General features: G+C 53.2%; 1 protein-coding gene across 1 annotated transcript; it reads right to left on the reverse strand.

Moving 5' to 3' along the window:
- Positions 1-8,118: 8,118 nt before the first annotated feature.
- ZIC2 (Zic family member 2) lies at positions 8,119-13,131 on the reverse strand. Its single transcript, XM_030922216.1, has 3 exons — positions 11,746-13,131; positions 9,782-9,945; positions 8,119-9,572 (listed from the first exon to the last, which is right to left on the reverse strand). Exons 1-3 carry the CDS (start codon positions 12,818-12,820, stop codon positions 9,219-9,221), a joined length of 1,593 nt encoding a protein of 530 aa, XP_030778076.1. The 5' UTR covers positions 12,821-13,131; the 3' UTR covers positions 8,119-9,218.
- Positions 13,132-19,899: the final 6,768 nt, after the last annotated feature.

Here is a 19,899-nt window from a genome sequence, read left to right on the forward strand (position 1 = left end):
CACAATAAAATTGGTTTTGCCATGATATGAAATGTTGTTGCTGAAGCTTTATAAAGTCTTTGATTTACATTTAGAACTTTTAGAAATACTTGTGTGTCTGAAATTGAACTATCTAGAGAGAAATATTCAATGCATTTTAATTTCAAGAGATTGTTCAAATAAACAAAGAATCACCAAAGATATCATTTGAAAACCCAGCAAAGGAAGAAGTGTATTTTAGAGGAAGACTGTAATCTGATTCTTTGTTTTGTTCTTGGTCTTGAAAATCCTTGATACTCCACTTTCGCAAAGAATTTTCAATAGTGTATGAAAGCCAAATATTTTTATTTATCTAAAGTTTTAAAAAGTCCACATAGTATGTACTATAATTTGTCTCCCTTCAAACAATAGGAAGAAGAGTATTATTAGATTACTAGATTACTTTCTATATCCCTCCCAAATTGTTCCTAGAAAGCAACTTCTGATCTGTTAATTTATCATCACTAATATCTAAAAGAGTTTTAACCAATCAAATAATAAAAATATTTTTACTGCCATTGATCTTAAGCAGCATCTAATTTGAAAGATTTTACAGAGTACATTTTCAAAGCACCAAGCATCTTTACAGTTTCTTGGTCGGCCTTCAGTAGGTAAATGAGTGTCATTTCAGATTTCCTTTCAGCTTCTTTTGCCTTTTAATTCACAAGTATGGAAAATAAGAGAGGTTAATGTTTTTAAACATTTCTGCTACACACCATTATTTCAGTGCCATTCTCTGGTGTTGTGTCTGAAAAACGGGTGGCCGAGCCTGCTGCCCGCAGCGCCAGACATTCAGCCGGATCCACCCCTGGGCACAGTCATCAGGGGGAAGAGATCCAGCTTCCAAACTTGATTAAAAACAGCCCAACAATTTCTGCCCCGTTAAAGAACTGTGTGATTGGAGAAGCTGAGTAAATTGCATCAGAGAGGAGGTGGCTGAGGTCTATGTCTCTTTCAAGTGGGAGCAGCGAGAAGCTGAAATAGGCAGTTAGACAGTGTGCTGCGGAAGGCCAGCTTGTCCACCAAAATCTCAGTTAAAGTCCACTTTACAGGATTTAGGTGCTGAGATGGAGTGATTCTCCCTTATAATTTTTCACCTTAATTTGAAAGGAAAAAGAAAACACACACACATGCCAAAGACCTACAAAGATGCTTAGGAATTATTAACTTATTTCTGAGTTACTAAGACCTTTTGTTTTCTATTTAGAAAATATTTCAAAATATGCTTCTCTCCTGAAAGCTACAATCTGAAAGATATAATTACAAGAAAAACACTAAGAGGGGAAAAATGAAGTAGGAATGAGGAGTGTGTAGGTTGGTGAATAAAATAGATATCTGTCAGCATCTTTTTAATGATACATTGTTGTTGTTGCTTGGTTTGTGATATTTTTATAGTAAAAACAAGACATCCAAACAGGAATCCAAATATGAATGGAAGTGGGAGGTTTTCTGGTGTGTTTCGATACTAAAATGAACACTATGTCTGTATGTGCCTGTGTGTTCTCCTTCAATTCAAATTTTTATTCCAGAAAGTGGTGCAATTTGTTACTTTTTTGGTGGGCACAGGAGGAGGAAAATATGATACATTTGGGGATTTTTCAGTAGAGCTGTGTTTAGTTTTAATTTTCCTGTATTTTAAAATAAACACTTTGACCAAAGCATGTTTGATCTTTGCAAGAAGGAAGTATACATTGTGAAGGAATGTGCAGCGGTTGGGTATGAAAATGGGGTTGTGACTCACAGCTGCAGGCAGAAAAAAAAAGGCGTCGTGGTGTCAGCCAGAGGTGTTCAGTCTAATAATTCAAGCTGTAAACTGTATCCCCTAAAATTACCTACATAATAAATCATTGTGCAAAGAAAAAAAAAAGTTTGGACTGAAAAGTGTAAGTGAAACAGAATCCTCAGGAGACTTCAATGCTGGGATCTATTGGCAATGAAGTGAAATACAGGCTTATTTTGTCCAAAACTGTAAGGATCAGAATAATATTGGAAGTTACTCTAGCACAACTGATTTTTTTTTTTTTCTGGCTTGGGTTTCAACACATTTCTACATAGTCTGTCACAAAAATGGGCTTATGTATTTCTCTCCTGATCACATAGCCGAAATTGCTTTATAGAATTTACAGTCGACTTAATGCAGTTTCAAGAAAAAGCTCAAGAATGGCTTTATTTTAATAAAAGTGATTATACCTAAGTTATCAAATGCATTTCAAGAATGGAGGCAGAAAGTTTTCTGACAATTCTTTTAGATTCCTGTCTCATATTACAGTGTTGCTTATAGGTACCAAAGAAACCACAAAATTTATGTAACGTGGTAAATTAGCTTGCCTAAGAATTCACTGCTAGGTTGAAATACTTAGGTACTGCGGTTGGCAAAGCCAGTGCCAAGTCCTGGAGACTTGAGAAACGTGAACGTTTGGGGACAGAATGCACCGTTTGGAGTAGAAAGGAGCTCCGTGGCGGGAGAAAAGATCCAATTGTCAAGAGGAAGTTTAAAGGCCAAAGACACAAGAAGTCTTTGAAACAATAAGGGTGAAGAAGTCAAGAAGCAGACTCGCCAAAGCCACATTGAAACAATTTATTTTATAGGATCCCTATATTTCCATAATTAGTAAACAGAGCCACACTGGAAACACCGGCTGTGGGCTCTCGAGCTCACATGGGCCTCTCGAAGAGGAGAAAGTCAGGTTGTCACTGGTTTCTTTCGCCTGAGTATTTCATAGGAAAATATAAGGAGGAGGGAGGCTCGAGAAAGCTGACTCCAGCGAAGTTTGCAATAAGGATTAACTGGAGAAAGGAAGTCCACAGTAATTAAAACCCTTACCCTGGCTCATTAGTATTCATGACTGAATGTCCAGCTTTTCTGTTTATCTTTCTCCCAGGATCAATATCGGAGCAGCGTGGGCCTGGGAGGAGCCCAAGTTGGGCTCGGCGTGCGCCTGACCTTTCGCGCCCTCCCTCCAGGTCAGCGCATCTTCAGAACCGCCGGCCAACGCCGCACAAGCGCTCATTAAATCCACCATTCACGGGCGGGCGGGCGGAGGCTGGGGGACAGGACTGAGGGTGGGGACAGGGCCAAGGGCAGGCAGACCCAGCCGACACCAGAGAGTTTCGGGAAACCACACTCGGCCACCTAACCACTGTGGGCCCAGTGGGCCAAGAGAGAGAAAGGAACAAGAACCAGCTCTGGCTGCAGCAAGAGGCTCCAGCGCAGCTTCTGGCAGGCCCTCGCTGGCTCGGCCTGGTTCCAGACCCTAAGTTTAGGGGGCTTTGCCTGTTGGGGTCGGGGGACGGGCAACATAGGAACCCGCGTGAAAAGGGAACCACCTCCAGTTCTGCCAGTCAGTAGCCTCTGCAGGTCTCCGCCGGCCTCCGCGGAGCAGCCCAGTGGCTGAGCATTAACTGCGATGATTATCTCTGACATTATTAACGTTATTATTATTTCTACCCCCCACCTTCTCTAGCAGCTCTGAGCTCCCTTCTGCTCCCCAGGGCCACCGGCTTGGCCTCTAGGGCAGAGGTAAACCTGGCCCCGGGAGTTTGGGAAAGGGAGAGGTTGAGGCCAGGTTCGGAGGACGCGGGAGCCAGGCAGCTCTTCCCTCACTCCAGATTTCCTGGGAGGTGAGGGGCGCCCCCCTCCCTACGTCCGAGGGCTGGAAGGCGCGCCGGCAGGCGAGGCAGCCTGGCCTCTCGCAGCCCCTGGGAGTGGGCTTGGGAGACCCAACTCTAGAGAGCCCTGCTTAGCCCAGTCCCACGTCAGTGGCGCGAGTGCAGGCCTGGGGAGTGCCGCCCTGGCGGAGGACCCTCCGAGGCCGAATTCGGTTGAGAGCGCAAGGCAGGCCTGGTCCCCTCCAAGCGGCTCTAGAAAGGGCTGGGGGAGGTAGGAATGGGAGGAGGGGGTGCGGGGAGCACCTCCTGCTGCCCATGCTCACCCACATTTCTGCGGCCTCAGGTCCTTCCCACTCACGCGAGCCCGTGGCTGGGAGGTGCGGAAGCCGAAGGAGGTGAGGATGTGTGAGCATATGGTGTGAGTGAGTGTGTTGGGTGTGTGTGTGTGTCTGTGTGTGTGTGCGTGCGCAAAGGCAGGGGACTTCCCCACACACTTTCTGCCTGGCAGCTGCGCTGAGCATCGTCTCGCTTCGTGGGGCAGGAGGGATGCCGGACGAGGGCAGGGCCTAGAGCACGAGAAGGCGAGGCGAGGTGTCACCTCGTCCAAAGATCGTCGGTCCCTGGGAACAAAAGAGAAACGTGGGAGGGCGACGAGGTGGCCCCAGCACCGAATTCTCGGACTGTCGGGGCGGGGCGGGAGTGGGAGGACCCTGGTCTCGAATTCCCTGCAGAGGATCTTGGCTGCGGCAACACGGGGGCGGGGCGGGGCCTGGACTCGCTGGACCTAGTAGCCCACAGCCTTGACCGTGAACTCATACCCTCGGACTGCCCTGGTTATGGCTTACAGAAGTTTCATTTGCAACACCCGGTTCAAACGGCCACAGAGGCCTTTTCGTGCTCGGGTACCCAGCCGGACTAGCCTGAGAGTTTTTGCCCTACCGCCTGATCCAGTCTGGAAGGACCTAGTGTTTTTTCTCCCCGAAAATAAAAAACCAGCAACGATCTGGAGTCGGGATGGGGAAAGAGGAGGGGAACTTCTTCCGATCCAGTTCTGAGCTGCCAGTGAAAAATAGAAACCGTTCATTTCGGTCTGCTGGGGGCAACAGTGGGCCAAGGAGCTCCGAGTTTCTGTGGAACCAGAGCGATATCAGACTATAATCAATCAATCCACAAATCATTATTGAACCATTGCTTTGGGTTCTGAGGACCTCTTTCCGGGACACGTGTCTGCTAAAGTAAAAACAAAACAAAACAAAACAAAAACCTAGCTAAAGGTTCAACCAAGTCTTGATGGTGTGATTTTGAGGCCTTTATCACTCAGCCCTTGGAAGCAGGCCTAGCACGCCCTTCCGATAATTTCGGTGGAGTGGTGTGGGGGAGGGTAGGACCCGAGTCCCTAGTGGGCGCTTGGCGGGTTCCCGCGGGTCCCCGATGCCACGGGTGAGCTCACCAGGGACCTACCAGGACACACCTCCCCCAGTCCTGCCGACCTGGGCAGGAGACCCATCACCTCGCCGGCCCAGGCTTTCCTTCCTAGCCAACCCTGGGATGCAGAACAGCACAGAGTCCAGAGAAACCCGAGCCTCCGGTACAGTCTGTGATCTGCCCTTGATCTCAGGGTTTTGTGCGGAAAATAAAACCACTTGAGACTGAAAACATCCGTCTGAAAAAGAGACAAAGGGGATAGGGGGTGGGGAAGAGGAAGAGCGAAGGTGCCGGCCTAGGGAAGAGCACCGGGACAGCTTGGGATAGGCGTGCGGGGCCTGGGACGAGTTTCTTCCCTCGCGTCCAGCCGTGGCTTGGCCCCAGCAGCAGCCTCCCCTTGCCCATGCCCCGAGCAGAACCTATGCGGCCTCTGATCCTGGAGTCACTTCCTCCCAGCCCCGAACTTCGTGGGATATCACTGAACCGGGGAAAGCTGATACCGATGCCAGTTATCATCGTGGGCATTAATAATGCAGTGAGGATCACGATAATTAATAATAATAATGACGGGCCTCCCGAGGGGGTTCCAGCTGCCTCCAGATAAAGCGACGCTCGCGCTGAGGGGAGTTCTTAGGTGGTGGATGGAGCGGAGCGCGAAGGAAGCCGGTCTAGGCTCACTGAAGTTCAAGTTGACCGCGACGGCGAGCAGACACCGTGCTCAGGCCGCTGCAAGTTGGGCCTCCCTGCGGGCAGCGACCCGCAGCGCAGCGCAGGGTTCTGGAGAGGGGCGAGGGCTGGCTTCAGTTTCGTGTCTCTGGAGTCGAGGCAACAGCAGGTTAGCATTTAGGTCCGTTTAGACAGCAAGGCAGGGATGGGGTAGGGGTGGGGGAGGACGCCTGTCCCCCCCAACCCCCCACCCCCATCCCCAGGCCCAAGCCCAGGAGCCTGAGTGCGGTGCAGGCTGTTGGACCGCGAGCCCCCGCGAGCGTTCTCAGTTGAGCAATTTTCACATCTTGACACTTCTACACTATTGCCATCTCCCCTCCCCTCATTCAGTCCTTCGGATTCGAAGGGCAGAAGAGAAAGGCCAAAGGGAGAAAGACTGGACCACTTTGTCGGGTCCGTGACTTGTTTGGACAAAGCCTTGGGAAGCGAGGGACCAGGAACTGGGAGCCCTTTTGAGGGAAAACGGCTCCCGCCCGCTCCGCACATCCTAGGGTGGACTCGCAGACCACTCCCAGGCTGTGATCTTCCTCCTTCGTATTTTATTTTCCTGCTGAAAGCTAGGATCAGCGCCCCCGGACCTGAAGGGGCCTCGGGTGGCTCTCCGACTTTCAGATGAGGACAGCCATCGAACCAACTCAAGGCTGTGAGATTGGCCACCTCTTCTGGCCGTTTTCCTTCTTCCCCAGATGGGAAGCCCCATGGTAAAGTTGCCTTCCCCACCCCCACCCCCGTCTTGTCCTTCTCCTTAGATTTAGGACTTCTCTCAAAACCAGTTTCCACCAAAAAAATAAAAAAATAAAAAATAAAAAGTTAAAACATTTCCAATAGGCCTTTTTGTTCTTGCACAAGTTATGACAAATATTTCATTGGACTCCTTCGTTCCCCCCTTGGGGGTGGGGGGGGGCTTTGGAAAACCCTAAACGCTTTTCCTCACAGCTTATAATGTGTTCAATGAACTCTCCCAAGGACCAGTAACACATGCCAATTATTTTAATAATTTCGCCTATTATTAGGGGTTATAAATTTGATTTTAATAGGGATCTGGTAGCTTCAGGAGTTGGCGCTTGGGCAGCTCGCAGGGCCGCTGGGGAAGGCGAGCCTAGCTTCTGTCACCCTCTGGTCACTACCCCCACCTAAGGCTGGACGCCTTTCCTCCCCATTGAACAGGTAGTGTGACCTCCGGGAGGTCAGGGCTGCCCCTGTCTCCCCAAGCGCCCCTCAGGCCTGGCCAGTTTCAGAGGCTCATTCCACGGCTGGAGGGAAAGGAGAGCAGGGCGGCCGCAGCTATCGCAGCCACCCGCGCTCTGCGTCTCTGCGGTGGTGCTGGGCGATCCTCTGGAGGTGTCGCTGCCACCACCCAAGTCTTTTCCTAGCTAGGGGAGCTGGAGGGGGGAGGTCCAGCACCGCCCAAGGCCTCTTAGAGCTACTGGGAGAGGGAGATATTGTGATGGCTCAGAAATTTAAAAATAATCTTCCCTATCCCTACCCTTTGGTTATTACAATTATTTTTGCCTTCTTCCTTAGAGTATCTTGTTTGAAAACTCTGATCAGCTCTTGCGGGGGAGGTAGGAAGGCTGTAAACGTAGGAGAAAAGCTGGTGGCTGGAGCTCTGGATCTCTCACTTCCACCTGGCAATTTTAGTCTTGATATCTTATTCTATTTTATTTTTACTGAATTCTTCAAGAGGTTCTCTTTCCTTTGGGGCCAACGGTTTGTTGCTTTCCTATCTATTCTCCTCCCCCAAGAAGATGAAAATGTAACCTATTTATCACCTTCCCTTGACCATCCTGCTTGTTAGCACACAGCTGCTTTGCTTCAGCAGGATTTCTCTGCTTAAATTTTCAAGCAACTTTTGGTACAAACGGGCCCTTAAAACTATAATCATTAGGCCAAGTTCAAAAAGAAAGTACTCTGCTCAGTTTTAAATGTGTAATTAAAAATAACTGTACCTCAGCTTTTCAGAGGGAGGGAGGGGAAAGGGGGAAGGAAAGGGGGGAAAACAAAGAATAAGGAAATGTTTAGTGCTCTTAAATCCAGCCCAAATAGCTGAAAGAAAGAAAGGCATTCCCTCAGATAATGGAGCCATTAGAAGCTCTGAAGCTTCCTGCCGCCATTCCTCACAGGGGCTTTCCAAAAATTTAATTCCCTCTCAGCTATTAAACAAAGGACGAAGAAAATAATTTTGAGACCTTCTGCCAAAGAGGCAGACACACACCTTCCTCCCCAGAACGCATGTGCCTCCCGCCCACTCAGCCTCAGCGAGCCTCTACCCAGGTCCATCCTCAGCTGCCTCTTTCCCCATTTTCTTTAATAACTTAGCTAGAAAAAATAGTATGTTCATGCAGTTTCAACACGTTTTATTATATTTCTGTATGCATTACTCTCAAAACATCACAAGAAATGATCAAACCACTTAAAACCTTCAAATAAAAAATCTGAAACAGTTTATGCCCACAATTGTACATATTTATAGTTAAGAAACATTCTTTATAAATATTGTTTCCTCTGTAGCAAGTTAATACCATAATTTAATTACAAATGGATAAATATGGTAACGGGTATTTACAGAAGGAAGGGTGTTATTACGGAAAAAGCTAACGGCACGACGTTTATTTTTCCCCCACAATCTTTCATACAGGAACTAACAAATTGAACTTGCAAAAGCACTAAAACACCACATGTAAACCCAGCTAACAGAAAAATACATTCACAAGCGTTGTTGGTGGTGGTGTGTATGTGTGTGCTACGGGTCAGTGTGCTGAAGAAACAGAAGGGAGACTTTGGCACGGCTCGTTTTTTTCCAGTCTATAGTTACATGAAGTATACAATCAGGTTGCCTCATAAAAAGGAACACAATATTCAATACCACAATACAAAACAAACCATTTTCTTCCACATTACTTAAAAAGAAACCGGGTAAACTAAAAAAGGAGAAAAGAGAAAGCCCATCACTTTGGGGAAGGAAAGAGGGGGGAAGGAAAGGGGAGGAAGGCGGGGAGGAACGCAGTCCGGAGTTTTACAAATGGACAAACTTCTATACACCAAAAAGCCATTAAAACCACCTCGGAGGAGAAAGGAGGAGTCCGCTATGTACACAGTTTATCAGAAGACTGGGAACAGGGTGGGAAAGAACGTGGGCATGGAGATTAGCAGGGAGGTTTGGTTCAACATTTTTGTGGGTTTTTATTTTTTTATTTTTTATTTGTTTTATATTTTCAGCTTCAAAGACTCCGGAAGGGGGATTTTTGCTCTTCATGCCTAGATTATTATTATTAAAAAAAAAAAAAAACTTTAAAAAATCCTTCTGCTGGTAAAATTTTCATCATCATAAAAATCAGTTTCATAATTTTAACATGATCACAAGGTGCCCTCGTTGCTAGCAGCGAGGAGGTTTGCTACGCTGGGGTGGGGACAGGGAGAGGGAGAGAGGCCCCGACCCGTCACACGTACCATTCATTGAAGTTGGAGGAGAGGCCGCTGTGGCCCCCGGCTGTCCCGCTGCCCCCGCCAGAGCTGCCGCCGCCCCCGCCGCCCGCCCCGCCGCCACCCCCGCCACTGCCGCCGCCCGAGCCGCCTCCCGAGCCGCCACTGCCCGAGCCTCCGCCCCGGTGCACGGCGGATACCGCGGCCGCCGCCGCCGCAGCCGCTGCCGCCGCTGCCGCCGCCGCTGGGGACAGGTTGGAGCTGCTCTGGGGCTCGGCGCTGGGGGACACAAGCCCCGGGGGCGTGGATGACTCATAGCCAGAGCTGGCGGCCGGAGAGGATTCAGAGCCCTGTGGGGAGGACTCATGGACCTGCAAGACAAAAGCCGGGAGGGGGGACCAGAGGGGACTGGGTGTGAGTGCAGCTGCTGTGGGGCCGGGCCCCTGGGGGAGAGCACCCCCAGAAATGTCCCCCCGGCCTCCCTGGCCCCTGGAGACCCTCCCAGGCCGGCTGAGGTGGTCCAGGCCGGTGCTGCACCGCACGGCCTGCCTCACCCTCCTCCCGGCCGCCGCGGTGGTACCTTCATGTGCTTCCGCAGCGAGCTGGGGTGCGTGTAGGACTTGTCGCACATCTTGCAGAGATAGGGCTTATCGGAGGTGTGGACGTGCATGTGCTTCTTCCTGTCGCTGCTGTTGGCGAAGCGCCGGTCGCAGCCCTCGAACTCACACTGGAACGGCTTCTCCCCTGTGGACGGCAAACATCGGCGCTGGCTGCAGACACCCAGAGCCTGCAGAGCCCCCACTCAGGCTGCGAGGGGGCTGGGCCACGGCGAGGGAGAAGGGCCTGAGGGGGCTGGGTCCCTTAAACCAGTCCAATCCCCTCTGCGGCAGAACTAAGATCAAATTAACCGCCTTCCCGCCTGACAGTCCTGCTCATTTATTTCATATTTTACTTTCTTCCAGGCTGACGCCCATCTCCTCAAATTTCTCAGGCATGTGGGGTAGCTCCTGGCCCTGCCTGCCTTTCTACAGGGCTTCTTGGATTTGCAGCTTCTAACAAGTTGGTCTCGCCACAGAGAAGCTGTTATTATGACAAAATATTTGGGGCATTATCAAAATCACACAGGCTGCTGGGCTGCTGTCGATTTCTCGCCAGGGCCAGTAAGCAATTACATTTGGAGTTGCTATGTGTTGTTTGGGGGCCGGGCTGTGGAGAGTGACTGAGCCAGTATTTTTCATCCAAAATTCCGCAAACTGAATTAATAATTCTAGTCTCACCTCCAGTCTTTAAAAAATAAGTTGAAGAAAAGGTAAATATTACAGATAAGGCAGCATCTAGTGACTGCGGAGAGGCACAAGCTGGTGGGCGAGGGTTGGGGGAGTCAGCAAAGCCTTTCAAAACCTCCTCGTTTAATTTTCTGGCGGCCTCTGCATCCTGTTGCCAGAATTCCAAATGCTTGGAGTCATTTAGAGGTGCGAGAACTCAAACGTCGTTCCACTTGGAAAGGGGACCGTTTAACGTTAAATTCCATTAGCACCTAAATTGTTTCTTAAAGACATCCGCTCAGACACAGGACTCAAAAGCGAGCATTTCATGCAAATAAATTTCTCAAATTTTAAACCTTGTTAAAAGCTTGTCTCGCACCTCGGATCCCTCCCTTCCCGGAAGAGAACAATAGGCCGCTGGCGCATCCCCACTTCGGAGTAAATATTGACGGGGGAAGTTGCTAAAACATTTGGCTTTCTTTTAGGAAATCGTCTGGCACGATTTTGGCTGAGACCTGGTCATAGATGAATAATCTATGAGGCAGGAGGCGCGTTCTCTTGCGGTTCTCTCTTCTCACGCGATCCCCCCGCGGGGCCGCGCTGCCTAGGGCTCTAGCTGACCTAGGGCTCTAGCTGACCTGGGTCCAAGTTGGGAATCGCAAACTCTCTCGTGCCCATTAGAGAATTTCACAAACTGCTGCGAAACCACAGTAAAGGCCCCGCGACCCACCCCGAGACGGGCTTTAAAAACACTTTTAAAATGAGAAATGCATTACAGCTTCGTCTTACACCAGACCCATTTAATGGGAAACAGTCCCGGGAAGGGCGTTTGGACCCCGAGTAAAAGAAGTGGGAAAACACACAAACCACTCAAACAGACATACACTCCGAGCAGAAAAGCACATTCAGACAAGCTGGCAAAATCCTCTCTAGGCTCGCTTCCCGGGCACCGAATTAGAGAGCAGTTTTATTTTGTGCTTTCCACTTAGAACGGAAATTATTAACCGGGGCTGAGTAAACGAAGCAATTCCATGACCCAAGCATACATTTGATGTGAGGCTGATCATTTAAAACTCGATTTCCGCACATGGAAAAACCCAGCCCAATAATATTCTGTCATCCTCCAACAGAAACAAGCTGCTGGCACTCTCGTATACGCAAAAACACCTCCCATTCCAGGTCCCCGGCTGGCGGTCTGCGCCCAGCGTCGGCACCCACAGTCTCTCAGGCTGTGCGTGTCTCCCCTCCGCGCCTGGTCCCTATCCCAGCCCGCGGTTACCTGTGTGGGTCCTTTTGTGAATCTTGAGGTTCTCGGAGCGCGCGAAGACCTTGCCACAGCCCGGGAAGGGGCAGGGGAAGGGTTTCTCGCCTGTGTGCACGCGGATGTGGTTGACCAGTTTGTATTTGGCCTTGAAGGGCTTGCCCTCGCGCGGACACTCCTCCCAGAAGCAGACGTGGTTGCTCTGCTCCGGGCCGCCGACGTGCTCCACGGAGACGTGGGTCACCAGCTCGTGCATGGTGCTGAAAGTTTTGTTGCAGCTCTTCTTGGGGTTGCTCAGCTGCTCGGGGTCGATCCACTTGCAGATGAGCTCCTGCTTGATGCACTGCTGCCGCATGTAGCGGAAAAAGGCACCGGGGTGGTGGTGGTGGTGGTGGTGGTGGTGGGCCGCGGCTGCTGCCATGTTCATACCCATGTTCATATTCATGGGGCCGTACTGGTTGTGGAGTTGCGCCGCCGAGTAGGGGTCGGTCCGCGGGCTGGCCACCTGGCGGTATTGCTCCGAGCGCCCGAACACCTCACCGGGCAGCCCGAGGCGCATCTGCCCGTTGAGCACATTCTGCGAGCCGTGCGGCCCGTGCTGCTCTGGCAGGCCGGGGAAGAGGAGGTGGCCCTGCGCGTCCGAGTGCGCATGGTGCAGGCCGCCCGCGCCCGGCCCGAACAGCCCGTGCTGCCCGCCGCCCGGCGCCGAGTCCCCGAAGCCGCGGCTGCGGAACAGGAAGTCCCGGGTGGAGTTGAAGGGCGGCCCAGAGTAGGAACCAACGTGCGCGGCGTGGGGCCCGAGCGCTGCGGCCGCAGCGGCAGCCGCAGCGGAGCCGGGGTAGGCGCCGGGGCCCTGCGACGTGAACGCCGAGCTCTGGCCCGGGGACAGCTCGTGCGCGCCCGGATTGAGCTTGAAGGCTCCCATGTGCGCGGCGGCCGAGTCAACGAAGCCGTTCTGCGCCGCCGCCAGGCTCAGTTCACGGTCCTGCATCTCGGCGGCCGCGGCCGCCGCTGCCGCGGCGGAGTGGTGATGGTGGCGCGCGAAGCTGCCTACCCCGATGGCCGGGAACTGCGGACCCGCGTCCAGGAGCATGGCCAGCGCGCCCGCACGCCCCAGCGAGCCCCGTGCCTCCGCGCCGCCTCGACTCCCGCTCCTGATCCGCGCTGTGCGTCCGGCGGCCACCGGGCTCCAGGCGCAGGCGGCAGTGGTGGCGGCCGCTTCAGCACTGAGAGCCGCTCTCCTGCGCCCGCCGCCTCCGCCGCCGCCTGGCTCTGCCTCAGGCGGCCGGGCGCGGAGCGAAGGCGCGGAGAGGAAGAGGAGGAGGAGGCGGCGGCGGAGGAGGCGCGGGAGGAGGAGGAGGAGGTGGAGGAAGAGAAGAGTCCAAAGCCAGGCAGAGAACCAAAGTGTATTAAAGGAGCTGCGGCGGGGGCGGGCGGGCAGGGCAGGGGAGGGCGGTCGGGAGGAGGGAGCCGGAGGGAGGTGTGGGGAGCCGAGAGGAGAGGGGGGCTACCGGGGGGCGAGCGCCGCGCCGCGGCCCCCACCCCTGCGCGCACCCGCGCGCGCACGCACACACTCACTCGCTCGCACGCCCAGCGGATCCGGAGCTCGGCCACGCCGAGCAGCGCCGGTAGAATGCAGTCACAACCGCGGCGGGGCCACGGTGCCCGAGCGCGGCGGCCGTGCGCACGCCAGGCAGGCGGGCGAGGAGAGGACCGAGGCGAGATCCGCGCTTGGCACCCCGGACCAGTGCACCAGCGGCTCCACCTGACCGCGACGGGGGCGCGGGGGTGGCAGGCGCAGTCCTAGACGTCCTCTCTGTGGCGCGCTCCGGCGACAGCTCCCTCCCCCGCGGCCCTGCTCGCGCCGCCCCGCGCGCGGCGGGTATTGTTCGAAGCTGCCGCCGCAGTGTTTAGCCCTCCTCGGCCACGACGCTTGGCATTGGCTGCGCCTCGCGTAGTAAACTTGCAGTGGCCACGAATTTCCCCAGATGAAGGCAGCAGCCGCGCCGCTCCCCCTTTCTTTAAGTTGTGCTGGAGGAGTAGGCGGGGGAGTAGGGAGGAGGGGATGTGGGAGGGGAGAAGGCGAGCAGGGGGAGGGGAGGAGGGGGAGGCTGGGCTGAAAAACAATAACAACAATAAAAAAGTGATCTCTCGCTCGCCTCCTCCCTCCCGCCGGTCGGGCCTGGGCGCTGGGCCCGGAACTAGTGGCCACGCCGCGTGGACCGAGCGCAGTCCGCGGCCCGAGCGAATGTGAGGCCCAGGCGGGCTCCCAGGTCTTGGCTGCGGTGGGCTGCGTTCGCCACCGCCTCTGTTGATTTCGGTGGGCGCCGCCAACGCCGCAGCAGCAGCCTTTTATTTTTTACTTTTTGTCTCCTCCTTTTCCTCTCCCTTCCCCCCGCGCCCCCTAGTCTCCCGCCCCGGCCTCCCTCCCTCCCTCCAGCTCGAGGCCGGGCCCCCCGGTCAAACCGCCCCTTTAACGGCGACTCCCGCCCCGCCCGCCCTCCCAGCGCCGCGATTGGCCGCCGCGGCCTAGTCAATCCCGCGCCCCCGCCCCGCGGCCCGGCCCGCCCCTCGGTCCCCGCGCTCCCTGAGCTGCTCCCGGCTCGGGCAGCCGCCGAACGTGCCCGCTGGCCCGGCCTGACATCCTGCAGCGCTTCTCCCGAGAGCTCGGCGCCGCGGCTTCTAGTCCTGGCCGACCGCGGCGCTCCCGGGAGCCGGGCGTCCAGCGTGGCTCGGACGCGGGCCCGGGCCGCGGGGTCAAGGCGCCCTCAGCTGGGTCAGTAATGGGACGCATGCCCAGCGCTCCAGTCTTTCTGCGTAGGCCACCGACTCCCCCGGGATCCGAGCAGCTCCCAGCGGACACCGAAAACCCCGGGGACGCCTGGCCCGAGCACTCCTGGCCGCTCGAGACGTGGCTAACAGCTGGGTCGCCCAGCAGGAGGCTCTGCGCGCGGGGACATTTCAGGCCCGGGGCCCCGCGGGGAGCGCGCCACAAGGAGCGGCAGGGGGCCGGTCTGCTGCCCGCTTGGCACGCTCCCTACTCTCACCCCGCCTTTGCAAACTTGCTCTGTGGCATTGAAACCACAGGTGCCGGACGGTGGGCACAGAGAAAGCCAGGCATGCCCCTTCTTCCTACCCTCCGGACGCCCACCCAGACACCGCCTTCCCCGCCCCCCGCGGCGTCCACGTCCGCCGCTCAGCGCGCTGAGCTCCCCCCCGCCGCTTGCGTCCTGCTCCGATTACAGCAGTAAACACTGGGCAGCGGCCCCCGCGTGGAAGGGGGTTGTTTGGAAGTCATTTAAAGACAGTGTCACCCTCAGGGTAAATGCCCAGAAGCCGGGCCGCGCATCCTTGAGCTGAGAAGTATGGGAACGCCCGAGACCAAGCGAGGTTCAGGCCGGGGTTTGGCTGCGAGTCAGGCTCAGGGTCTTGGGAGAAGCAGCCGTCAGACTCGGCAGGGCTTAAACCTTCTAGAAAGCATATATATCCACTCCTTCTCTAGGAGCAGGGAGTGCCACCCGGGCGGTGGCCCGGCGGCGAGGTTGCTCCCTGCGCCGCGGCTGGCCAGCGCCGCGGCCCCAGGCTGACCGCTGCGGACATTTCCTGTCCCGCCGCCCAAATCTCGCGCTCCTGAGGTAACCAGAGAGGGAAAGGAGGGTCCAGAGGCTGCAGAGGTGTGAAGGGACGGCCTGAGGCCAGCGCCTCGGGCGTGTTCGCCTGGCTGGCCTGGAGAACTGCTTTTATTTATAAATCTCTAGGAGTTGAAATAAAATTAAACGAAGAGAAAATAATTAATTTTCAGAATTATGTTCTGAAATGAAATCAACAAAAACGCGGGAAGGATCCTCTAGCTCACTATGGGTGGCAGAACCCGGGCTGTCTTGCGCCGGCTCAGGCAGCCTCTCCCGGCTTAAACGAGTCTCTGCAGGTTGGCGCTGGCCACAGCCCCTTGCATAAGAGGCCCTGTGCCCTTCCTCCGTCCCACTCTTCCCTGTCATGGGGGTGGGGGTGGGGGTGCAAGAATGAGGGAGGCTGTGGCATCCTGTCTGAAAGCAAGGCAGTTTGCCTGGAAGGTGGAGATTCTCACCTTCCCTGAAAGGAGGAAATGTTCCCATTTCCACACCCCTCTCTGTGCATAAAATGGGGCGGAGGGCACTAGCCAAACTGGCCCCCTAGACCTAAAGGGACCTGAGACAGAGACGCAGAGAGAAAAGAGAACATCTCTGGCGGAAAGGCTGTCCTGCTACGTTGAATCCATTAAAAAATGCTAGTGCAATTTTTATATTGCACACTTGTTTGCTTTATTCATCAATTTTTATGGGGATGGGAGGCGAGCGCAAGAGGAGAGTATTTGGAAAGGCTTACTCCAAAAATATTTCCGAAGGAAAATGTTTTCTTGGAGATTGGTTGTGAGGATAGCAAACCTGCACATGCAGAGACCTCACTTCCCTTCCTTCTTTAAGGCCATCAGACTTCCAAGTCTTCCTCCTTTCCCACTGTCTTACCCCCTCCTCAGTCCTCCCTCCCTCTCCTCTTTGACCCATTCTCTCTTTCGCTTTGATTTCGCCTTTGCTGCTCCCGCGTTTGGGGATCGCGCGGCTGGGTGCTCGCTCGCGCCGCATTCCGGGGGCCGCGCGCGGCCGGGCGGTGGGGCGGACGCCTTAATTCCCGCCGGAGACCCTGCGGGTTGGGCCCTCCTGGCTATTCTTTCCCGGCTCCAGTTCTCCTCTCTCTGCAGGGCACAGAAGAGCTGAGCCAAGTTCAAAGTCACGTCGCCGTCCCTTCTCAGAAGTGCTTTATTTCTCTACAAACCGCGAAACCCCTTTACTTCATGACACTTTTTTTAAAGGAAGGAAAGTGAAGAGAGAGCGAGAGAGAGCAAGGGGGGGGGGGAGGGGGAAGCATGCAAAGGCTTTCAGAGTTACTGCCTCAAAAGTAGACTCGGGTTCCTTGGCTGAAGGAAAAAAGCGGCCAAGCGGCACATTGTGAGTGAATTCAGTTTTTCAACAGGTTTCTGGAAGGGCCCGTCTGTGGCAGTGTCAGGCCCGCAGGACCCACAACTGTCTCCATCCGTCCCCTCTTTGTAAGCTTCCCAAAACTATGCTTCCGAAATCTTACGGAGGCTGCGTGCGGCTGGGCCGCAGGCCGGGGCTTGAGCGGATCCCGCTCCAGGCCGCGCGGGCCGGTGTTCATTTTTCTGCAAGTAGAGGGAATGGCAGCGCGATGGAGAATTGGGGTTGTCTTCAAAAACCAGAAAATCCCGACAAATACCTGAGCGCCCATCAACCAGAGCACCTCGTTGTAGTTTGTGGGCATCGGTGAACAGTGTTGACAGAGTTCTTTTGTGGTATGGGATGTGTTTTGTGTACCTATGCATAAATATAGCGTGTATGCACACACTCTACCCTCACACACACACATAGGTATACATTGCTGGACAGGAGAAGCCAAAGAACAGGCAAACAAAATTGACCTTTACATTGAAAAGCAGAAGTTCTCGGTTGCCACACCACTCAAACTTTTAATTTTCGTCTTAAGGAAGAAGGTGGAAATGGGGGTAGTGGGAAAGAGTTGAGAGAATAAATGAGAGAAACAAGTGACAAAAAAAAGGGGGGGATTTCACAGGATTCCAGCACCATCATCTGTATCACAGACTCATAAATTCAACAAGATCATCAACAGGATATTAAGTTGCAGGGCACCTTTGATTCCGCCTTCTCAGCCACTCCTGGGCTGGGTGACCCCGACCCATGAAGGACCACATGTGTGGTGTGGGAGCCCCTTCTATAAAACCCACCTAGAACAAAAGTTCTTTGTTAGTGCTTTAGAGAAGTGTAACGTAAAAGAAGGGGAAATTGTGAAAATCTCAGCCAATGTTGTAACTTTTAAATACCATTTTTAAGAAGTAGGGGTGCTGAATGAGGTTGTGATAGGATAAGACCCTCTCTAGTTTGCTAAAAGAATGTCTTTTCTTCCTACAGTTAAAATTTACTGTCCTGTAACTGGGCTTATAAAAAGTCTCCATATAAAATATGTGCTCACCAGCAGTTTAGTGATAGGGGTGCAAATATTTGTGTATTTGTCAAAAGGGACTCAGAAAAAATAGAAGCTATTAACCACCCTGGACTTCACCCCTGCGTTGGTAATAGTCAGTGGTTGTGGTTTTCCAAAAGGAAGAGAATTAATTGTCCTTACTTGTCTTCTCTTTCCTGATGGGAGTGATTCTACTGCTGAAAAACAAACAAAACCAAACAACAAAAAATAGGAGGCATTAGCTAACGTGAATGTGTTTAATTATTCTGAAGACCTATCCTTTGGGCTCCCAGGCGAACTATATCCAGAGAGATTGAATACAGATGACAGGCGAACAGCTTTCCAATAAACTGTAGTATTATTGCAATAGACTTTGTAATACAATTTATGCTGTCATTCATAAATAACAATGCCATATGTCAACCATATTGCTTACACAAGTAAATCCATCAGCGTGTCACTATTTGATTTATCTCAACAGCTTCTTCAAATATTGAAGTATAGATATTGGAAGGGGTGTGGAGTGAGAGGAACTACCCAAGAAATTTGAGATTTTATTGTTAACTGCACAACCTCTACTTCTTCATTTCCCATCCAAAAACATCCTAAAGGGTAAGAGATGAAGGGGAGGAGAAGCACATGGAGGGGCCAACACAAATAAATATTGAGTGGTTATATGAACTGTGAACATGCAAGAGAGTTCTGTGGTTGTTTTGACCTTCTGGACATATTTTAGGACAATAATGCATTTCCCAAGAAATTGTCAATCCTAATGGTCAACTGTAGGTCAAAGGTCTTTCTCCAACAACTTCTATCTCTGAGAGTAGAAATGACTGCAAACTAAATGAGAGTATTTGGTGACAGGCAAATTTTATTCAACTTATTCTTTAGTAGTAAGGAAGTAAAGGGAGTGATAGTTTTTCAGTGGCTTTCAACCACAGAGGTGAGGTGGACATGGGATAGGCCCATTTCATGACTGTACAAACAACAACACAAAACAAATCCCCACGGAATCCAACATATCAGTCACGGCCACACAGCCCCAGTCTTCCGCCTTTTCATCCTCATTAAGTCTACATAAGTGTGATAGGGCTATTAGAAGCACTTTTCTGGATACTCTTAGCTCCACGCATATCCGTTGAGCCTCATGACTCAGCGCCAGCTCAGGAGGGCGGTAACCCTCGAAGAGCCCCTGAGAGGGCTGCGAATTACGGAGCGATTTTGAGCACCCAAAGGCCTTGGGCCAGTCGCAGCCTCCACGCAAGTCAGACTGCGAGTTGCCAAGGCTGGAGGGTGGGGATGGGGATCCGGTCCCTGCCTCGTGCAGACGGGGCGGGTGGCCAGGAGAGGCTGCCCTGAAACTCTCTGCCTAGCCTGGCGAACCTGATTTGGGGAAACCCTTGGACCCTAAGTCACCATCACTTACGGCCCTGGCGAAGGTCTACTAAAATGCAACTGTGCTGGTGCCTTTGCCCACCCCGCCCTAGCTTTTAGGAAAGGTCTCAGTGGACCATCAGGCCCTTCCCAGTGTCTGCTAGCAACCCCCTACTTTTGCGCCTATTAAGCACCCATTGGCGCCCTTGGGCTAGGGTTCAAAGGTCCTTCGACTCCTCTAGTAATTCGGGTGCCCCATTCGCCCTTGAACCCGCCCCTGGCGCGGCCCAAATGACACTAGATGCTCCAAACCCGCCGACACCCAGCCCTTCTACAGGGAGGCCGCTCTCACAGAAATCACGCGGGACCAGCGAGTCGTAAAGCAATTGCAGGGGCAATAAAAGGCGGTTCGGTGGGTCCCCCAGCTCCTTTCTTTTCCACCCCATCGTCCCCGAGATCCCCCCTCCCTCCGCCTGCAGAAACAATCAAACAAAGACTCAAAAGCCAGGAAATGTCCAATTCACTTCCCTTGGAGTTTATTAATTGCCTACACCCATCGCAGGAAACTTGGCTGTGTTCGGTGACATACAGAGGGCACCGGGGAGTGGTGGAGCCTCAGTCCCCCGACTCCGCGCAGCGGGAAGCCGCAAGCTCGAGCATCCCCAGAGATCGGGTACCGTGGCCTCCAGGCAGCTGAACGTGGTTAGCTCAGCTAACCTGGGTTCTGGTTAGCTGGCCGTTTACTGGGCCTCTCATCTCCCCAGG

This window comes from Rhinopithecus roxellana, chromosome 18 (assembly GCF_007565055.1).
Source record: "Rhinopithecus roxellana isolate Shanxi Qingling chromosome 18, ASM756505v1, whole genome shotgun sequence".
Taxonomy (NCBI): Eukaryota; Metazoa; Chordata; class Mammalia; order Primates; family Cercopithecidae; genus Rhinopithecus; species Rhinopithecus roxellana.

Bases quoted from the DNA above. Each gene is read 5' to 3' on its own strand.
- ZIC2 (XM_030922216.1), bottom strand. From the start codon at position 12,820: ATGCTCCTGGACGCGGGTCCGCAGTTCCCGGCCATCGGGGTAGGCAGC. The intron at 9,946-11,745 runs GTAACCGCGGGC...TGCCGTCCACAG, and splicing joins TCACAAAAGGACCCACACAG to GGGAGAAGCCGTTCCAGTGT. The intron at 9,573-9,781 runs GTACCACCGCGG...TTTGTCTTGCAG, and splicing joins CGCTGCGGAAGCACATGAAG to GTCCATGAGTCCTCCCCACA.